The sequence below is a fragment of the Apostichopus japonicus genome, chromosome 13 (genome assembly GCF_037975245.1).
Source record: "Apostichopus japonicus isolate 1M-3 chromosome 13, ASM3797524v1, whole genome shotgun sequence".
Taxonomy (NCBI): Eukaryota; Metazoa; Echinodermata; class Holothuroidea; order Aspidochirotida; family Stichopodidae; genus Apostichopus; species Apostichopus japonicus.
Genome location: NC_092573.1, coordinates 23,484,588 through 23,507,550, shown reverse-complemented (window position 1 = coordinate 23,507,550; position 22,963 = coordinate 23,484,588). Strand labels below are relative to the sequence as shown.

The 22,963-nt window shown below is 37.6% G+C and overlaps 1 protein-coding gene across 5 annotated transcripts; it reads left to right on the top strand.

Annotated features, from left to right (window-relative positions):
* The first annotated feature begins 614 nt into the window (after nt 1-614).
* On the top strand, nt 615-21,741 carry LOC139979093 (D-glutamate cyclase, mitochondrial-like). Of its 5 annotated transcripts, none has more exons than XM_071989760.1 (14): nt 615-1,139; nt 6,384-6,493; nt 8,641-8,670; nt 8,991-9,191; nt 12,351-12,514; nt 13,071-13,230; nt 14,263-14,470; nt 15,717-15,867; nt 16,607-16,729; nt 17,204-17,410; nt 18,343-18,609; nt 19,196-19,459; nt 20,008-20,282; nt 20,979-21,741. In XM_071989760.1, exons 5-14 carry the CDS (start codon nt 12,385-12,387, stop codon nt 21,123-21,125), a joined length of 1,932 nt encoding a protein of 643 aa, XP_071845861.1. In that variant the 5' UTR covers nt 615-1,139; nt 6,384-6,493; nt 8,641-8,670; nt 8,991-9,191; nt 12,351-12,384; the 3' UTR covers nt 21,126-21,741. The 5 variants fall into 5 exon arrangements, with proteins under 5 accessions (XP_071845861.1, XP_071845862.1, XP_071845863.1 ...); XM_071989758.1 differs by lacking the exon at nt 615-1,139 and adding an exon at nt 6,040-6,181; XM_071989761.1 differs by lacking the exon at nt 8,641-8,670.
* Nucleotides 21,742-22,963: the final 1,222 nt, after the last annotated feature.

Sequence of the window (22,963 nt, the reverse complement as noted above, 5' to 3'; positions counted from 1 at the left end):
CTATTGGAAAATCCTGGATACGCCCCTGTAATGATTTCAATTATGCTTGGTGTTCAAGTATACTATTCTTTCTGTATTGAATTTATAGTGACTCCCCCACCCCACCGGGCCCCTCACCCTCCCCTTCATTACTAGATATGTTAACATAATTACAAGTGTTTCCAAAATATCACAACAAACTTTTAGGTCTAAGGTGTGAGCTTTTTGGTTTCGATGATAATCGTAACCTATGCAGTCATCCGTTGTCATAGTAACACAGACTGGGGATTGTAGGCCTTTGAATTTTGGTTACATCAGTCGATACCTCTAATTTTTAACATTGTGTAATACAGGTCCTTTAAAAATATTGTTCGAATTAAAAGGGAACAAAAATATATATATTTTGAACTTCAAACACCAATTTTTTTGTTGGAAATAACCAGTCATCAAGTAATGCAACCTCAATTCAGTAAAAAAAAACAACACTTGTAATACTGCACAAAGGAGAAGTAAACTGGTGTGATGACTTAGCTGAAATGACAATCAACCCCAAAAATATATTTATAAACGCACAATGATGTCTGCGGTTCAGTGTGCACAAAGTACAGAACACTGTCACGGATCGCTTATTTTCTAAATGGATGTGATAAAAGATCGTGTATACACACCACCGTTAGCTTACATGGTTTACACAAAATTTACAGTGTTTTGTGTACAGTTTAAACAGTATACAACATCATATAGAAATAATACATGATGTTTACGCAAAGCTACTCTTCACGATTAGTATTAAGCGATATCAAGGAATTCTCTATAAAAATAGAAACATAAATGAGTAATAATCATCAATAAATAGAAAGGTGTCGAAACCGTTCCTACATGTAGAGGATTTCGGAAATCTTCTGTGTTTGCAGATTGTCATATCACCTTCAGACGTATGTGTTTACTTGTTGACAAATTCATTGATGGGAGAGTGATAAACACTAACACATCTGTAATTAAATACAGAGCTACCAATTTGGCTTTAAAGCTTTTTATTTACGAGCAGGTTTTCTGCAAACTGTAAGGAACTCGCTATTCATTGGGTGTTTATGAATAGAACCGTATATATCTCTTAAACAGACAGAGGGGTATACATAGGCCTACTCAAGTACCATATTGTGAGTATTACATTATACGACATATTAATTTCTTAATTCACATTTTAGTGTTTGACACCACTATATGAATAGAACCACAGATCTCTTAGACGGATTGAGATGTACACACAACTTAATGTGTGAGCATTGCATATATCGATCTCTGAGTCAGATTGAGAAAAATCCAGTTACAGTATGTGTGGCATTACCACGAACTGATGTTTTCGTTTAATTGAGAGGTATCCAGCTATGAATGAGTATTACATTATCGCATATCTCGACCTCTCAGTCATATTAATTGATACCCAGTTATATGTGAGTATAACATTACCACATATATCGATCTCTCGGTCAGATCAATAGATATCCAGTTATGTGTGAGTATAACATTACCACATATATCGACCTCTCGGTCAGATCAATAGAAATCCAGTTATGTGCGAGTATAACATTACCACATATATCGATCTCTCGGTCAGATCAATGGACGTCCTGGTATGTGTGAGTATAACATTACCACATATATCGATTTCTCGGTCAGATCAATAAATAGCCAGTTATGTGTGAATATAACATTACCACATATATCGATCTCTCGGTCAGATCAATAGATAGCCAGTTATTTGTGTGAGTATAACATTACCACATATATCGATCTCTCGGTCAGATCATAGATGTCCTGGTATATGTGAGTATAACATTACCACATACATCGATATCTCGGTCAGATCAATAGATATCCAGTTATATGTGTGAGTATAACATTACCACATATATCGATCTCTCAATCAGATTATGAGAGTTATACAATTAGGCTATATGTGTACATGCCATGATGGGAGAGAGATACTGAAATTTGTTGTACACATTCATAAGGATACTGATTATAATCTCGCTATAACATGCACAGCTAATAAATGTATACAGAACTGCACTATTACAACTTTTATCTCAAAGTATTATGATGAAAAGAAAAATATAGCCTATATATGTACATGTGTATATATATATATATATATATATATATATATATAGAAAAAATCGTACAGGCTTTAAAAGTTAAATTATATCACGTCAGTGTTTGTCAGGAAGGTTAATCGACATTGGCAACAAGCATCCGTCAATGTCTTTCTCTATTCATCAGTCCTATATATAATGAACGATGTAATTTGTTAAACAGCATTCGCTGTTGTATCCAAAGCTGCTGCAGGGTGTGGACTGTGACAGTTGCCTTGCTATATATTTCCTCTGATAACAATTAGATGGTAAACAATGTCTTTCACAATCGTGTTATTGTAAACCTTGCGTATAGCTGTTGTCAAGGAGATATCTAAATATATTGAACAAACGTAGCCATTAATGTAATATCAGATTCATTACACTGTGGGACCAGGGAATTGTTCCATAACAACTCCCTGGTGGAACTATCCATTTGTATACTGTTTCCAGTTTTTGTTAGTTATTTCCTGAGCGATAACAAAGGAAAAGGGCTCACTCGGTCACTTCACGAAATATATAAAGTGCTAGTATCGATCGAGTAGAAGAAAACGTTGAATTCGTGGGTTCCCATACGAAAGTATTCTTAATAATAAATATTACAAATTCATGACATTCCAAACATTTGAGCTTACTCTACACTAAAAAATGAGCTTCGAGTTGTTGAGATGGACTTTATATATGAGGAAGTCTTTTTACAGAAATCCAGCCTACTGATTTCCGCTTCTTTGTTGCAGTTCATAAATTTTAGGAACTGGCGTATATAACTATATCGATAGGTATTAATTGAATGGAAAAGAGCTCTAACAACTCAGTTATCCAGTACTTGGCGGCGATTCGTATATAGCATATTTTTGTTTTGGTGGCACCAGAGGTAAATGCCAGAAGTCACTGGTTTGACTCCCCTTCTAGCCATAAATTTCTTTGGTTGGCTAAATTTTCCCAGTCCGTTTTCCATTATTCATTTACTTGTGTAGTATTAAGTGAAGTAATAAAATGGCCTGTTTCCGCCCTTCAAGGATATTTATATACCATTGTTTTGCATGGTGGTGTTCATGTACGTATAGATGCAAGCGTGGTGTATGTATGTATGTATCTATGTACGTATATCATCGATATTGAAATCATGTACACCAATAACATCATGTGAATAAAGTATCAAGTAGTGGGTGGTGAGAGGATACCCCGCATTCCGCAACAGGAGATCTAACTTCCTTTTATCAATTTCAATAACAGTTCATTTCTGCAATAGGTCATATGGAGGCTGGTGAGAACTCTTTGAAACACGTATCTGTGGCATGATTGTTGGTATTCACATAATTATATTCACACCGTACCTTTTATATGCACGTATAGAACTTTCAGAATAACAAAAAATCTCTAAAACATGATGCATTCCACACTAATGACAAATACAACACAATGTGCCGTACAGACGAATAGCCTTATATGAGCATGATGCGTGGGCATTATATAAGATATTGAATGCTAGATACCTTTTAACGAAAAAATCACCAAGATGGACCATGAATGATGCAAACGTCGCTTAACCGCATGAACTGATACTCTCTCAGTCGAAGTCCTCTTAATTAACTACACCGTGATGATTGGCACAATCTGATTATGGTATAGGCCCGTATGTGGAGCAGTATGCAGATAGAACACACGATTTTAACCAACTATGCAGGAAAATATACTATTGCCAAAAGAAAGCGAACATGCTCGAGTTTGTGATATATTTTGGTCATCCTTTAATTCCACCTAAATAGAACCGATATTTTACAGTATTATTACTAATTTCAAACGAGTTGCATTGAAATTTCTCTTCTATATGCAGGACGAAGGCCTCTCGCCAGCAAAACCTAAGCGCTTGTGAAAAATAGGGGACCATTCTACCCCCCCCCCAGTGTAGGGGCCCTGCTGCATCAACGTCAACCCTACTATCGATCAATAGACAATAAACCAGTATAAATGAGGGCGCAAGTCTCGAACTAAAAACAAATGTTATTTTTTTATGTTGTGAAATGTTGCGCATATTTAGAGGCCCGAAGAAAAACTGCCGAGTACAGATCGGCTCCCCTTTCAGTTAAAAGCAAAGAGTCATGACTCGTATACATTTGACACGCAAGTACAGGTGAAGCCAATACACGCGCGCGTCTGCAGACGTATACGTTTTTCTCACACTGTTCCAATGTTTTCTTCTTAGTACAGATAAGGAACCGTATCAGTAGGATAAAAGAAGAACTCAAGCACAATTTTGATGTTTAAGTTAGATGCAATGGCAGGGAGTATTTTTAACAAGATATATTGGGTGTGGAAACTGAATGGAAGTAAAATCATTCCGGAATATCACAATTAATTTGCAGTTAAGATGTACTTTATATGTGGTGCATAAAATAATATCCCTACTATACTGGCAAAATTTACAGTTCGATTTTATGAATTAATAGAGCTAGAACTCTCACTCCATAGTAGGGAAACGTACCAACCATACAAGATCATGCACGGTGCACCCGGGTAGGTGCTACTAACATATTATTTAACCCTTTGTCAGTGCGAAATGATAAGCGGCTCCGTGTAGAGTTCGGCATTTTAGAGAGAGTTGCGACATGAGCGTTCCGAAAAATTCAGGTCACGTGATGAATGGAGCCATTTGGTTTCCAAATATGTTTCTGTCATTGTACATGCACATGTATGTATGTATGTGTTTTTTAGATCCTCCTGTAAGCAGGAACTCGCGAAGAAGCCTCATTGCCAAGTCAGTCTCCTACATTCATATTTAACGCCCATGATTATGAATTGTCAACAACTCTGTCACTGGACGACATAGCCTACATTAAACTTGGAGTGACTCGAACTCGGGACCTTATGATTGATTGGGAAGGCACCGGCGTTAACCACTGAGCTAACACTCCACATCGATTGCCAACAGCACAAACATTAAACTTTACCGTTTGGAATGATGTTGCACCTCTGGGTGCTTCAATGGGAAATAATCTATGGGAGAACAATCGCCGATCGGATTGAATCCAACTTCCTCGTCGTAGCTTTGTCGCGTATGTATAGTATATGCCAAGGCATACTTCTAAGGTTTGGCTAGGCCATAGCACACAGAACGTCAGTCCTATGTTATATCTAGATCCGTGGACAACAGAACGCCACTATAACGGATCTGTACTGTAAAACTGAGAATAATTGCTTAAGTTTGGAAGTTAATGGTGTTTAGATTTACTTTCTGTCTCATATAAAGCTTGATCTACATGGACCCTGGTTGCTATTCGAACATTTACTGCACGGGCCTTATAGACTACGTACGGCGCTCCCTCCATGTTAGGCGTTTTTTTTTACGAACGGTAAGGAGATTTGTGTTGCTAAGGAACAACGAATCCTGTCGTCTGCTTTTCGTTTTTGAATATCTTGTGCAAAGCCATGATAAGCTTCGTGCGTTCCAGTCGCAGGAAACACCACAAAATGGAAATTTTGGAATTGAAAATTGCATTGAAATTATGTACTACTTAGCCAAATTCTGTGTTCGCATACCTTTACCAGGAATGTGGTAGCCAAGATTCATGACATTAGTTGTTTATGGAATCCACATTTAAGGAGTAGCCTACGATAAGAGTTGAGTTCTACAAGTGAGCACGTCACATGACCCTCCGTGATTCGTTCGTTCGTATTTTTATTTTTCGCGTCTCCTCATCGACATAGTCTTTTTGGGAATTATGTACACACGGTTGGCTGTTTCATATTTCAAGTAAGAATATACGTATCTGGCGCCTTGGGCGCTGTAACATTATCTCTGCTGCTGTTTATGGTACCCAAAATATTACACGCTGAGAAGTTACACTTTATACAGATGCGCGCGCGTTTCACAGATGCGCGTCAAAAAATGTGACGAAACAGAGAAACTATTTCAACTGTTTTGTTTGTAAACACTAGTAATGATGATAGCTCACACTGTATATGGTCTTACTGTTGAAACAGCAAGGAAAGTAGAACCCGTTAGTTAGGTTTTAAAATGCACGATTTGGATAAAGCCTTAAACTGCATGCAATTTTCAGTGTTGGGTAAGTAATATAATTATCACATTTTGTTGTACTCAGACCGAAATGAAAACACGTTATCATTTTAAAGTTAGTACAGAACTCATATTGTGAGTGTCAGACCGTGATGTAAGTCAGCGAGGCCCATAGTCGCGAACACAACACAATTTGACAATTTCATGAGTTTCATGAATGTTCTTGGATTTCTATCATTCATATATTACAGATCACTTTATATAGAAGTTCGTGCATAAAAGAGTCTACGACACCGAGAATTGCAAAGAAGTCATCTTTCAAAGTACTATATAAGTACACACTCAACGCTGCTTGACTTAGGTGATTATACGAGAACCTGTACTTTTAGTGTAATATGTTCGTAGACAAACAATGGCTTTTCTTATTAATTTATTTCAAGTTCATAACACCAGACATGTCTATTTATTGAAATTAAGTTTCAAAAATATTCTAATTTAGTTTTCTTTCTTTTTACCTTAGTTTTTTATTTGTTATGTTTCTTATAAAAGTTTTTACATAAAAATGCTCATCGATCTTTTTATTTGTAAAGTTTAAGAATGATTTGATATTCATACTAATTTGTAAATGTATATAGGCATATTATTTCAAGTTGTCATATAACAAATGTATTCTTATTTATTAAATAAACAAATAAATAAAAACCACAAACTATATGTAAAACCGTGAATTTCTATCAATCATTAGCTTGAACAGGTCAATTTATATAATTGTTACAACAATAGAACAACAAATTTTAACAACATTTAAGTTAATTGTGCTGTAGTACCTAGGTTCTCAACCTTTTTCTATCCAGGGACCCCTTGAGATAAACTGAAATGTTTTGAGGACCCCCGGACAGTGACCGCCGGCCTGGGGGAGGGCAAGGGCGCCGGAAGCACTTTTAATCTGTCAAAATACTGAAAGACAAATAATGTTCTATGTGTTTTAATGGTTAAACTGATATTATTATGATCATTATTATTGTAACGACTTTCCCAATAATTCTAACCAATTTGGAAGGGTTATAACACGGCAAATGATTGTATGTTATTGGCATGCGATGTAATAACCAACGCATGCCTATATGATATGCACATTAAGATGTTGAACGCGCGCGTAGCGCTTGAAAAATTTTGGTAATATTTTTCGGGCAAGTCGTTACAGCCCCCCAAATCAAATTGGGCTTCCTACGCCTGTGGTAGTAAACATTTAAAACTTCCCGAAATATTTCATTCGACGTGGGTTTCGATTTGTAAACTCTTTTTTATTTAGAAATTTTTATGCAGAAAAAGGGCACATTTTTAACCTCAGGAAAAGTGGGGGGCACGTGCCCCCCCCGTTCCGCCGCCCTTGGGGGAGGGGTATAAGGGGAGGGGGAGTCCCCCTTCCGTTTGGATTTTTTTTCAATATTTGAGGTTTAGATGCGAAATGGTGCATTATTTTGTAACTTTTGCAGGAAAATTAAGGTTCAAGAATTTAGGTGTAGAAATGCATTTTTCTGGGCCTGGAATGCAGTTTTCCTAGACCTGAAAGTATTGCTAGGTATAGGCCTACTTGGAAATTCATACTTACAAATTATATATTTCCCAATTAAATTTAAATTTGGAAGCGATGAGTTGTCAGATAAAAACTGGTTGATTCTGCATGAGGTCAGGAGAATTATGAGATTTCTTTGTCAGAGATAGCTACAAATGGCACCGTTTTTTTGTTGTCAAATCCAAGTTAGTTATAACCTATCCTCCAAAGCCTTATAACTACCGCGCTTCGCTGTGACAACAATGAGCAACGTATCATAGTTATTGCTCTGCATATTGGAATGTATAGTGTGCAGCTAAGTTGTACACAACACTCGGGTGGCATGTTATCCATACCTCACCAATGAGAAACTATATTACTTGTTTTCATCGAGGAACGCACGATTCAACATTTATCGACTACTGACGATACGGTCTGATCATCAGGGTTCGACGTATTGACTGCTAGCCTAGATTTCTAGAGGCATACATACTTCTTCATTCGACTATATCTCTCATTCCATTTTTCACGAACCTCTTCGGCTTTCGCGGACCCTTATTTTTTTCACGGACCCTTATTTTTTCACGGACCCCCTGCGGACCCCTTTGCCCTCACGGACCCCTAAATAAATTTCACGGACCCCCTAGGGGTCCGCGGACCCCAGGTTGAGTAACCTTGCTGTAGTACCTCTGAGTGACCGAAGACGTGACGCCGTTACGGCCCGCTATGTACCTCTTTTTAATGCTCCTGTTCATTGCCATTATTTAATCTCACATTGTGCTGATTCACATCGTATCCATGCAAACCCATTCCTGGCATAAAAAAAAGGGTTCGATCGCTGATTGCTTGCGGAAAGTTCATGAGGTATGCATACTAACACAAAAATAATGCTAGTTATGCTGAAATGGTCACGATACTTTCAAATGATACAAGAAATATGTATTTCTTTACAGTTTTGGAATACCAACACCCGTTATACCAAAGTAAGTGATTATGAATTATTCGACAATCTTCCGGCATAAAGTGGCAACTTGTGACTATCTTTAGCATATGTAATTTGTCAAACAATTTGATTGATTATTTTTTTTATTTTTTTTTATTTATTTATCTATTTATTTATTTATCTATTTATTTATTTATCTTTTATAAAGTTTCATTATAGAATGCATGGCAAGGAGAGAAAAATATCAACTTGCAATTGTACATGAAAGAAATTCCCAAAGGGCTCGTGGAAGGTTATATGTTCTAACCCCGCCAGTGACATTTCGTTTACAAACAGTATGTGTCATATTCGTTTCGACAGGTTTGTTGACAATAAACAAACGACCTTTGGTCGCATCACAGAACGTTTGCCAACAATGTCGTTATACAAGTTCTGCTTTGTAGCACTATAAACTAGGCCCGAAAGTGTTACCTGGTGAGTTTACTATTGCGACAAGGAACATACAAGCATGGACATACTGAACAGACACCTCTGTCACCACTGAGACTATATATTTATCAGGTATGTAAGTATATATCGTAAGATATGAAAGTGTAACATTTACAAGGTTCTTAGACAAGAGCTATATAGACAGACGTCGATGTTATAAGTCTTCTCATTCGAATATTTTAATTTTTTTCATATGCATTATATTTCCTTCTTTATGGACTGCTCTGTATACTTGGAAGTGTATATAAATTCCCTCTCTTTAGGAAATTCGTAGCTTAATCAAATTCCCGCCTTACACATGAGGAACGTTAAGTATATACACGTACGGTATCCGTATACAGTGTGGAATGAATTTACCCGTTCTTGTTGGACTCTTATGCATATAGGATGTATTTGTATTAACATTCTTGCGTCAATATATATACCCTCGCATCAAGGCCAGCGACTGAAACACATGGGCCACCCCCCCCCGCCCCTCTGAGCAGACTACTGCACCCCTCCACCATGCATTTTACCCCAGTAATGTGTACATACATGCAACAAGTTTCAGGACACGAGAATCGCGCCGAGTCGTTAAATTGTTGGTACCCCTTCCAAATCAGAGTTGTTTGGCTATACGGTATCAATCGAATTAATATACAAATAATAAATGGTTATGAGTGCAATAGTGCAAATATTTCATGAGTTGAAAGATGTAATTTGTTCCGTTCAACGAGGCGCAGCCGAGTTGAATGGAACAAATTACATCTTTCAACTCATGAAATATTTGCACTATTGCACGAATGGAAACCATTCATTATTTGTTTTAAAGAACACCTTCAAATTTGGATATAATTGGATGTAAAATGCACTGATGCAACAGATAGTTTTGAACAGACAGGTTTCTCTGCTCTCTTACCATTGAAAAAGTGCTATCAAAAAAGTACAATGCATGGTTCTATCATCATAGCGTGCAATACAGCGGATTTTGCATGCAATCGACGAGCAATTGACCAATCAAATGGCCGGAATATATTTAGGTGTTGTATAATACCGGTTATTACATTCGTACGGACATTAAATCAGCAATTATTTCCCAATGGCCTACCATATGACTAACTTCGGGTTCGGTCAGCTTGCGGCTTTGATAAGCCAATTAGGCTTCTTCGCGAGTTCCTGCTTGCAGGAGGATCTAATATACATACATACATATATGTGTCTGTATATATACTGTGCAGAGAAAGGTAAGATATTCCATTTCACGACATAATTCTTCGTTTAGCCCAAGGTTACTCAACCTGGGGTCCGCGGACCCCTAGGGGGTCCGTGAAATTTATTTAGGGGTCCGTGAGGGCAAAGGGGTCCGCAGGGGGTCCGTGAAAAAATAAGGGTCCGTGAAAAAAATAAGGGTCCGCGAAAGCCGAAGAGGTTCGTGAAAAATGGAATGAGAGATATAGTCGAATGAAGAAGTATGTATGCCTCTAGAAATCTAGGCTAGCAGTCAATACGTCGAACCCTGATGATCAGACCGTATCGTCAGTAGTCGATAAATGTTGAATCGTGCGTTCCTCGATGAAAACAAGTAATATAGTTTCTCATTGGTGAGGTATGGATAACATGCCACCCGAGTGTTGTGTACAACTTAGCTGCACACTATACATTCCAATATGCAGAGCAATAACTATGATACGTTGCTCATTGTTGTCACAGCGAAGCGCGGTAGTTATAAGGCTTTGGAGGATAGGTTATAACTAACTTGGATTTGACAACAAAAAAACGGTGCCATTTGTAGCTATCTCTGACAAAGAAATCTCATAATTCTCCTGACCTCATGCAGAATCAACCAGTTTTTATCTGACAACTCATCGCTTCCAAATTTAAATTTAATTGGGAAATATATAATTTGTAAGTATGAATTTCCAAGTAGGCCTATACCTAGCAATACTTTCAGGTCTAGGAAAACTGCATTCCAGGCCCAGAAAAATGCATTTCTACACCTAAATTCTTGAACCTTAATTTTCCTGCAAAAGTTACAAAATAATGCACCATTTCGCATCTAAACCTCAAATATTGAAAAAAAATCCAAACGGAAGGGGGACTCCCCCTCCCCTTATACCCCTCCCCCAAGGGCGGCGGAACGGGGGGGGCACGTGCCCCCCACTTTTCCTGAGGTTAAAAATGTGCCCTTTTTCTGCATAAAAATTTCTAAATAAAAAAGAGTTTACAAATCGAAACCCACGTCGAATGAAATATTTCGGGAAGTTTTAAATGTTTACTACCACAGGCGTAGGAAGCCCAATTTGATTTGGGGGGCTGTAACGACTTGCCCGAAAAATATTACCAAAATTTTTCAAGCGCTACGCGCGCGTTCAACATCTTAATGTGCATATCATATAGGCATGCGTTGGTTATTACATCGCATGCCAATAACATACAATCATTTGCCGTGTTATAACCCTTCCAAATTGGTTAGAATTATTGGGAAAGTCGTTACAATAATAATGATCATAATAATATCAGTTTAACCATTAAAACACATAGAACATTATTTGTCTTTCAGTATTTTGACAGATTAAAAGTGCTTCCGGCGCCCTTGCCCTCCCCCAGGCCGGCGGTCACTGTCCGGGGGTCCTCAAAACATTTCAGTTTATCTCAAGGGGTCCCTGGATAGAAAAAGGTTGAGAACCTAGGGTTTAGCCTGTTCAACAGTTTAGAATTCGCAGCATTTCGAAGGCAATGAGTTCCCGATAAAAATGATCAAAACTGTTCACCAAATATAGCAATGAATTGCGATTAGAATTAGAAAATAGGAGACAAAGTCATAAATAGAAAATGGATGCCTACAGAAAGGGCCAAAGGTGTTATCTGGTGAGTTTACTATTACGAAAGCAAACCGGCAAGCAATAATTATCTATGGACATCCTGAGCAGGTAATTACACCTGTCACCACTGAGACGAATTCTTAATCAGGTATGTAAATAAGTCTACGTGGTAAGATTGAAAATGTAACGTTTACAAGGTTCTTTGCATGTCAGTGTTGCAAGATACATTGAAGATACATAAATGTAATGAAAAATTCGTTGTCAACATCATTTTCATGCAATTTATTTATTATCATAGGTTTCTCATCTCATATCATTTATCAAGTGCGCATGCCCCGTGCTTTGGTTTAGCGTGCAACATCCTCTATACGAAGATAGCTATATATGTCCATGATCTCAGGTTACGTCTTGTTATTCGTTTTCTTACTAGGTTGCTAAAACACTACAAGTAATTGCAGGGCGAAATGGACCATTCTGACACCGATGATGCAAAGTATGCTAAGGACAATCTTACCAGAATAACTACTTACACCGCCAGGGCACTTTCTCGCCAAGGAGCTCTTTTCAAAACAGTCACAGCAAATGTCTGTAAGGGTACGTGGCGTTTTACAATATTCCTTATTTTGTAAAGGACTCGTGGTGTTAAATGTCATCCAATGCTGCTCTCTTTTTCGTATGAAGTTTAAAGAAAATGTTTTGGTTGAGTTATTAGAAGTTAAAAACCAATGATTTAACAATAACATTTTAGGGCTGTATTGCGCAGGAGCCGACGTCACCTTCAATTCAGCCTTAAAGGTGCATTCCAGGGATATAAGCATATTTCAAACATGATTATCTTGAAAACCGACAAAATTAAAGAAACGTTACTAACCTTATATCTATCTGTTTTCTTTATCTTGGGTTATGATATACATCAAGTTCAAAATTTAGGCTTAAGTCATCTTTCAATGAATTCAAGAGTTTTCTTTTAATTTTGTGGTGGGGTGGGGTGGTGGCGGGGGTGGGGGTTAAGACCTTTTTTCAACATTCTTCATCTCTTTCTTTCTCTCGAAAGATGTACTAACATACGCACATCGATTTTCTCCCCTGTAAAAGATATGATAACCAGAATAAACGGATGTGCTTATTCCTTTTGCTTCTATATGTACAGGATATGTTCAAGCAAACATCGTTATGTTACCATCGAAACATTCCAAAAACTTTGCTGAATTTTGCCGGATCAATTCTGGTCCTTTACCTGTGTTGTTCGCGTCCGAACGAGGACAGTTTGATGCGCCAACACTTACGAGGTCAACGCCATCAGATATCAGGTAGAGTTAAGGGTGCGTTTCAGTACTAATTAAATGACTATCGTGGAAACTATTAGGATTAGATTCTTTGTCTTTACCTCCTCCCTGGAACGTATCAAGTCCATGCCCATCGTTTCTCGTGACGCAATATAAAGAATTAGTTCAGAAATCATGAAAAGCTCACGAGTTGAATTTGCCAATGTACATCAGTGTGGTTCCTTCTCGAATCTTTCGTGATTATCTTTTGCAATAGTGAATCATTGAATGCTAATATATTTTGTTATGGGGGGGGGGGGGGTTATCGATCAACCGTGATGCCATGCGTTAAAATGACATCCCGCAATAATAAACGAGTGTAGTCCACGCACATTATACCTGCATGAAGATATGCATGATCACGCATATATGATGTACATCATTCAAGTACTATACCAGTCATGCTGCTACTATATATAACACCTCCGAAAATGGCTTTAAATGTACATATACGAACAATTTAATGCCATATTCGGAGATTACAAGTACCAGCAGTATTGGTATAGCAGTCCACACAGGTCTATGGAAAATATATGTCAACAGGTGTTTGCATATAAACCATATAAAAAACAAACGGAGGCATATAAGGTCTACAAAACTCATGGCCAATAAAGAAAAAGAACCATAATGACTCATTGCTTTTACACGAGCAAAAGAGAAACACATGATTGCTTAATCATCATTTCCAGCTTTACGCCTGCCAATGACCAATGAACACTTAATTGCATTTCATTTGCATAATAAAAGTAAAGGAATAAAAGTAAAAGAAGGGAAGGTCGCATAGTCCACTAACCGTTTGTCTTTCTTACACAAATCATATCACTATTGTGCATGTGAGCTTGCAATTATCACGCTTATATCTTTCTCATCTGTCCTCTTCCGCCACGTTGACTATATACGTCACTGCCTCCCTCTGAGCATGTCTGCAGTTTCCAGAGTCACATAGGCCTATGCAGAGATAAATGTGAGGGGTTTATCCCTTTAAAACCTCAATCTCACACTTAAATTGTCTTTCAGGACTGACCTTGGAGCCTATGACGTCATTGAAAATGCGAAATACTCTCGAACTGTTCCCAACTTGGATGAATATACAGAAGAACTAAAAGATTTCTGTTTTTACTATTTGGGTTCCAGTGTTAGTTTTAATGATCGTTTACTGTCGGCTGGGATACCGCTGAGATATTATGACGAGAATGGAGATGTCGCAAACACTAGCAAATATAAAGTGAGTTATGTGTGTCTTTTCCCCTTTTCATTGCGCTCAACGGGCCGATGTAATGTCAATGCGAAAATATACATGTCAAGTGTATTCCACAAAGGGCAGAGTTGTAACCCATATCTCTGCCTTCCTTGTCTTACGAAATTTGCTGGTTTGAAAGTACACGGTATGTTTTTTGTTTTTTAAATATGCTTCGAGCCTGAATTGCTCATTTATTGAAAGAAATGTTATGTTTCACTTTTTGCAAGTAAATAAAGTGTACACGATAAACAAATAATGAAAAGAATGTTAAACATATAAGTGAGCTTTTCAAAGTCATGTTGCTATATTCAAAACCAGACCGGATTCACAGCCGCGACATATTCATTGCCAGTGCAGATTCATAACCTCGACAACTTATTCACAGCCATGAAAGATTCACAGTGGTGACAAATCAATAGTTAGACAGATTCCTAGCCTTTACAGATTCATAGCCAATGCATATTCACTATAGCAATATATCCACACCCTCTTCAGAATCATAGCCTCGTCACATTTATAGCATCGACAGGTTCATATAAAAACGACAGATTCCTGGCCTCTCTGTTACATATGTTTTACAGATTTCAGGACTGATATCTCGAGCGAATTAACGAATTAAGCCGCTAATATTGTACGATAGATCAATGAACTGTATGTATTGCATGTATTGCATATAACCTAATGTGTCAATATTATACGTAAAGTGTTATTGCTAGTCACTTTTTACCATCACCAGAGTTGGTCGATTAGCAGCTAATCGCACCTTGAACGAAACGAAACGAAACTTGCCATGTACCCTGCTTGTTAAATGTCATAATTTCTCGAAAGAACTTGTACGAGTGCTGGACACGTTATTCACAGTTTGGCAATTTCTGTGGGCGAAATCTACGATAAAGTGTTAAACAATTATGTCATGCGCGGTGACCTATCGCGAAGTCTTCAGGAAGGGGCGAGCGGAATAATTCTTCAAAACGTGATTTTCCTCAGTTCGATGTAATACCAGTTTCATTTTTCTTAATTCCTTTTGTGTTTTACTTTTACATTTATAGCTTTCTGTCACGTGCAGATTAGATAACGTAAGGGTGAAGGACCACAGATTTTACCATTGACCCTGCAGGCACCTGATATCCTAGCTTCGCCAATTTTAAGATGGTAACATGTTGGGAGACGAAGCTGTTATTTTTTTTTGTGGTTGTGTTTTCTTTATTCGATTTTAATTTTTTCCGTATAGAGCAAAATCAAATGCAACAAAGTGGGAGAGTTTGACTGTTGTCAGGTCGTAACAATGTTACCTATTCCTGCTGAGCTTGTGCAAATAGCGTATGAAGTTACCTTTCCTTTGCATTATGTACATGGAGCTCCAATACACATCGGAAACCCTAGTAAGTAACAGGGTACTCATTAACGTTACATAACCATTGCCTGTATAACAATTTATTACTTTGCATCGCTGCGGGAGGGAAAAGTTGCCCCTTCCAACCTGTAAAGTGCCGTGGCCATTTTAAGACAAACAAAAGTGCCCCTTTGCTGTAAATTTTGTAATTAAAACATGCCCTTTTGTGCATTCAATTTGTCGGGACGTTTTGAGGTAAGTTTCTGTTGTATAATTTAAAAAAATCATATGCCTCACTTGGCGCGCCGTCCCTAAATATTAGCCACATATGCATATGTGGAAAGCCGAATGACTCTCAATATTAACTTGACGTATAAATCGCTCCCTTTAAAAGTTATTATCCTCATAAACATGTTTAAGGATTTTCAGTAAATGAAGGACTACATCTATCTGTTCATGAATGTACCTCAAAAGAAAATTGAACGATGTTCTGCGTGTCAAAATGCAGCAGCGTCCTCTTCAGAGTTAATAAAAAAAATACGAAATATATTTTTCATATTGATGTTGAAAAGTGTTTATACGAAGCGAAAGAGCTTTCTTGTTGAGCAATAACTAAGCTGGATTAGGATATCCCACTCAGGCTCTATCACCAACCCCACGACCCATCGTTCTCAACCATTCCCCCTTTTTTAAAACAATGTAATATAATTTCATTTGCACAGCTGCCTTTTCATTTCATGTGGTATGTTTAAATTAAGATTTTTGGCCAAAATTAATTTTTCCATCAGCAATTATCGGAATTGAAGACTTGGCAAAGGTTGATTTCGGGGTCTCAACCACACTAAAACATGGTGATGTTCCCGTATTCTGGTCATGTGGACTGACTGGATTAGAAGCCATTAAAACTATCAGTAAGTAATTCATATTACAACTTAATTTTCAACATAACTGTAGGTGGTTGCCAGCCACGATTGTGACCCAATGGTCCTTAACATTGTAGAGTTCAATTAACATGCTATTATAATTCTCTGCTGCAGATGGGACGTTATCACCAGCTGTGTTTGTCGAAAAAAGGTGAATAATTTAAGGAAACGAGGTGAGTTTGATGCCCATAAAGTTCCTTCTTTTAACACGTTTTAATTCCTCCATAGACTTGATTTATTCAACTGCATACTCGTTTTCCAGCGTCCCTCTTACATTCACTAATGAGCATGGATCTATGTGTATCATTGATTACTTCGCCACTGATGGAGGAGAAAAGCTTCAACGCCTTACAAATAATCGACCCCTTCATTGTTTGGTTATCTCGGGATCTTTCACTTGCTGCGGTGCATTATCTCATATATATTTACATACTGACGGTATGTGTATATTCTCGTTTTCAGACATTCCTCTTGCATTGACGAATTGGCCTGGATCTATGTATACCAGTGATAGCTTGGTCTCCGATGGCGGAGGGGAGCTTCAATGTCCTACAAATGATCGACCTCTGGTTGTTTGGTTATCTCGGGAACCTCCTCTGGCTAGTGCGTTATCTCAAACTGCTGAAGACACATTGAGAAAGTTAGAGATCATATGTAGTGACGATCCTGGTGAGTACCGGGAGGCTTTGATACGAACCACCGTAACAAACAGTTTTTGTACATGTAGAGGCATGATATAGTTGTTCCGTGCTTTCCCTGTTGTAATATGTATATATATTATATCCATGGCACTAAATGTTGGGCAGCTAGTTGTGTTTTGGTGGGCCTGGGTTCTGGTCGGGCGTATTTAGCTTTGCAGGGGCGGCTGATTGTTTTTGGCGGGTGGTGCGAGCACTTCGAGAAGTTTTTGCCGTGGTTTCGGTTTTTGTGGGCGTCTATATTTGAGCTCGTATAGTGCTATGTTTGGCCGTGACGTCTTTGTTCAGCTGGGTGGGTAACGTCAAAATGACACTTTATAATCGTAGTTCACATGATATCAGGTCCAATTGGATAAGGTTCTCTCGTACAAAGAGATATTCCACATCATGAAGACAGTTATGCAATGGATGATGCGAATAGTAGGATGATATGTCTATTTTTGCTATTTATTCCTGAGACCAAGACACAATCTTTTGGGAAGATTCTTCCACCGAAGGATATCCGTTTTAGAATTGTATAAATATCTTATAGTAAAATGATAAAACTAATAAGATTCTGTTAAACGGGTGGATATTTAGAAGTGACACACACACAAAAAGCAATACATATTTTTGTAATTTAGTTTCCATACTAACTGTTTGTAAAAGTTTTTCTATCGGTCTCTTAATATGCATATATACGCATTTATATGCATTTATATGTCTTGAGGTGCATTTATATGCATTTATATGCATTGGTGTGCATTTATATGCAGTTATATGCATTTATGGAAATATTTCGCTACTGGATTTGCGTCTCATATTGTATACAAAAGTGATACTCAAGTCACTGTCTGTGCACATAAGCACATAATGTACCAATATTTAAATTTGAATTTAATGTTTCTTTCATTTCCTTCAAAGGAAAGCGAAACATTGCCGAACTAGTTGTGTCAGGAGATTTCATTAAAAGTGCTCTTTGCTTATCGCACGCTGAGAGCGTCGCCATAATAACTGGATTCCCTGCAATTGTTGATGAAGATTTCCCATTTGAGACTGATGGTCCACCTGGAGCCTTGGCGTTGGGGATGTTTCTCCAGAGCCTTGGCATTCACGTGACATTTATCCTCGATTTAGCAGCTGGATACAAGGCAGCTTTTGAGTCTCTTTTACAAACTTTAACTTCAAAAGGTACATTCAGTTCCACACGTAATCTCCTCTTGGGATAAACTTATTGCCAGATTAAGTTATTTATAAATTAATCATTTACAACAGGAAGGAACCGTACTTGTATGTAAAGGAGCTCCAAGTCGCCAAAAAATAAGTGATTCAGTGAGGTTAAGTGAAGCGATGGTTAATGATTTCAATTATTGCATCATCATATAATGGTTATTTGTGATGTCCGGGCACGGAGCTGAAAAGCCGACTAAAATTTGCTTAAGACGAAGACGAAGACGAAAATCCGTAATATCACACACTGACGAAAGTCCGTAGTAAACTACTAATACCACAACTCGTATTTACAGAGATATTTACTCCGTTCGTCCCCCCCCCCCCCAAAAAAAATAATAAAACAACAACAAGAAAAACAAGGAAACAAACTAACTGTAGAAGGATTCACTCACACAAAACGTAGGTCGTAAATGGTGATATTTACTGACTCGTAAATACCGTGTTGGCTTGTAGGCCTTCAACACCCGAAAACATAAAAGTAACTTTTCATGGAAGGCCAAATGAGCATCTCTGCCACTACAGTTATTTTCTTCCTCTTTACCAGGTATCATACGCAAACAATTTTCTCTTGAAGTATATCCAGAGCCAGGAAGTTCGTCAGAGGACCACACTGCTGCCTTAGAGTTTCTGACTGAGAATGGTGATATAACACGTCCTCGCTTTGATCACCTAGTGGCAATTGAACGTCCTGGAATGGCAGTGGATGGCAATTACTACACCATGCGAGCGAAAAAGATTACTCATCTTGTAACCAATAATGATGTGCTCTTTGAAGTGGCTAAAAAGATACCAAAAACTTTCACAACAGGTAACATTAACATATTTCTTCACGCCGTATGTATAGTTTCACGACACAACTTCTATTTGAAAATGAGCCAATTAAATACGTAAGACGTACATTGACGAAGTCAAAATGTCTTCATTATTGAAACTTTTATCACTAAGTTCGCACTCTTCGGAGAGACTTTTATCGCTAATTAAAGTGAAATAAATAATGTATAGTCATATGACACAATAAGTTAAGCAGCGCAATAAAAATTATGCTACATAGGCCTATGGCGACAAATAACAGTTGAAACTGGGAATTTCAGCTGATGTGAAACTCGCCGATCGAAAATCGTGCTTTTGCAAAGAAACCGCATGATGTTGTAACCGCCACCACTTCCGGGTTCTGTAAGTCAATGTAAACGTAATGGGTAGGTTACGTCCACAGTCGATATAATTAGGTTTGATGAAATTGATGCTTCAATTATCTGAGAAAATATGTTTTCGATATTTCTAAATTTCTTTTATAACTAGTCAAAGACAAGTGTTCCAGAATGTATCATGTCTTAATATTTCGTTTTCCTTCTTCAGGTATTGGTGATGGTGGTAATGAACTAGGTATGGGGAAAGTTCATGATAAGATCAAGCAAAATATTCCCAACGGTGAAACCATTGCTAGTAAGGAATCCGCTGATTTCATCATCACCTGTGGGGTATCTAATTGGGGAGGATATGGCCTCTGTTTTGCCCTCTTTGCACTCCGATCTGATCCTATTCATGACCGATTTAGAAGAAGAGGAATTGGATTTCCTTTGGCAGTAAAAGAGAGAGGGAATTTGAGAGCATCTTTGCCAGCAAAATACCAGGTAATTGGAAATTGGGGCAGTCTACTTTATTATTATAAGGTACAATTTTGAAGAGCACACAATAATTTTCTTTGCTCTTTGAAATTTGTTTATCAGTTTTCTTTCAGGCTTTCCTTCTTGATTTCATTTTAAAGTTTAATTTAATCTTCCATATGAAAAGACTCATTTTGCATCAGTTTTGTTTTTATTTTATTATATTTTTTTTATTAATGTCATCTTTAATGAGGGTAGCCCTGCTCAGTGCAAAAGCACTGCTTCCCAGAGGAGCCCTCAAAGATTTTTGACAAAGTAATTGTACTTGTGGAAGTTTGGAATATTTCGAGTTGGTATAAAAGTATAAGAATGAGAGCAAAGAATGGTATAACGTAAGGAAAGAAAAAATGCATGGCTACTATAAAAAAAAAATTAAAAAATCGAATGAAAGAAAGAACCATGCTTTTTTCGTGTCATTTTGTGAATACAAATATTGTCTAAAATATGATCTATTCTGTGGAAACAAGATATTCCCAAATGTAAAACTGAGAAAAGTGTGATTTTTTAAAGGTTTGTTTTATAACCTTGTGGTCATCTAAGCACATCTATTTTAATTTGTGTCTCAACTTTAGTCCCATTTAGAGTTGTATAAACTTAAATGTCACTTTTCATTCATTCTTTATTTTAAATTGTATGTATATATATATATTTATATATCTGCAGGAAGAAACTGTACTACGAGCATTAATGGAGCACGACTTCAAAGATATGACTAACCAGGTTTGCATGTCTGTGGACGGGCTGGACTTTAATGGTGTACATGTTCCCAAACTAAACAGCATGATGGAGTGCATTGATACAGAATCATAACGGTCGAAAGACCAACTGATCCGACATTATAATGGAGACATTCCAACCTGGGAGTCTGTTTCAAATCCCTGCAGTGTCGATCGACGTTGGTGACGTCATCCGGAATTAAAGCATTTTAAAATTTCTCAGTTGAATGGTGCTATAGTACTTGAAATGCGGTATATACATGTTTGTATCTTATCCAACATATGCATATTGTTCTTAGATTTTGTACCTTACTTCGGAAAAAATGAGACAAGGACAAAATATAAAAAGCGATCGTCAAATCAACTCAATGCTTGACATATGCATTAAAGTGATAATCTGCATTAATTGGTATGCTGATTGATGTTAATTCAAAGAATACACAGCGCTCAGTAAAGCCGTTATAGGCCGGTATAAATTTATCGTTTTTCAAGTAATTTGAAGCCTATCAGCATGTGTGTGTTTCCTTTCATGATGATAATGATGATGATGATGATGATGATGATGATGATGATGATGATGATGATGATGATGATGATGATGATGATGATGATGATGATGATGATGATGACGATGACGATGACGATGACGATGACGATGACGATGACGACGACGACGACGACGATGACGATGACGACGACGATGACGACGATGACGATGATGATGATGATGTTTTTTAACTTAACAGTATTATTAAAACCATATTTATTCAAATTGAATGAATACTTTTGGTGTTAACTTGATATTTTTATAGTCACTGATGGAGCAATTGTAATATAGTTTGACTGAAGTTTGTACAATGTTATGTTTGTTTCTCTTTTTTTCCCCTCTTCGTTTCCTTCCCAAAAAAGGGGACTGACAAGGCGTGGGTTTTGGGCGGTCACCTCACTTCATGATTATCTTTTGGCTTCAATCTGTGGTGGGATATGGGTGCACAAACTTTGAAAGGCAGACATATGTGTCTTTGATAAGAGGGGCCACATCAAAAATTCACCTCAAAACGTCCAGTAATGCCATTTTTAATTTTTGTAAACACATTTTCTAATTACTATTTTGTTAACGCCTATATACAACATAAAGGCTACCTTCTGATTAGACTTTTCTTAAATTGGCACTTTGTAAATAACAAAGGTGCACATTTCATTACAAAAATAGACAAACGAACAAAAAGAGGCAGAGTAATTCATAACATTTCTCAAAAGATGGCAGGGCGCAAGCACCCCTCCCCCACCCACTCCCCCTTCCCCACCTCACCATGCAGAGCCGTATATCTCTATGATCTGTGCGGCTCTGAAACTCACATTTCGGCGGACGGGGACAGGAGGAAGTAGACAGAAATGGCGCAGTTTTCAGTCTGTTAATATTAAGGAATTAAATTATGGCGCAAACTGTACAGGCTCATTATTGAGGTGACTCAGGTGACAAGTAAACCTTCATCAATTTTTATTATTGGATAATAAATATATTCTTGGATATTATATATTCTTTCATTTATAAGTGGTTCTACTAGCCAGCAGGCAGACGTATTCCGGCAGCGCCTCATCGAAACAATCCAAAAATTAGTACTATACTAAACAAGGAAATAAGAAAAATGGGTACTGCCATAAAATGCTTAATTTAAACCCCTTAAAAAAAATTGTGCCATCAAATGCCAATCATAAATTAATGCAACGAACATTATCCTATCGTTTACATGACATTTCAAAACAGTCGAAGTTTCACTACAAGCCAGCAGACAGGCGTATTCATGCGGCGCCCTCATCGATTCAATTGAAAAGTAGTACAGTAACTATACTAAACAGCGAAAACAGCGAAAATGACAACCCCCATTAATTACTTCCTCGGCTCCCTCGCCACCCTCGGCTCCCTCGCCA

Coding starts and splice junctions, on each gene's coding strand:
- LOC139979093 (XM_071989762.1), top strand. CDS start 12,385: ATGGACCATTCTGACACCGATGATGCAAAGTATGCTAAGGACAATCTT. Junction 12,515..13,070: donor CACAGCAAATGTCTGTAAGG/GTACGTGGCGTT, acceptor CTATATGTACAG/GATATGTTCAAGCAAACATC. Junction 15,868..16,606: donor AATACACATCGGAAACCCTA/GTAAGTAACAGG, acceptor TTTTTCCATCAG/CAATTATCGGAATTGAAGAC.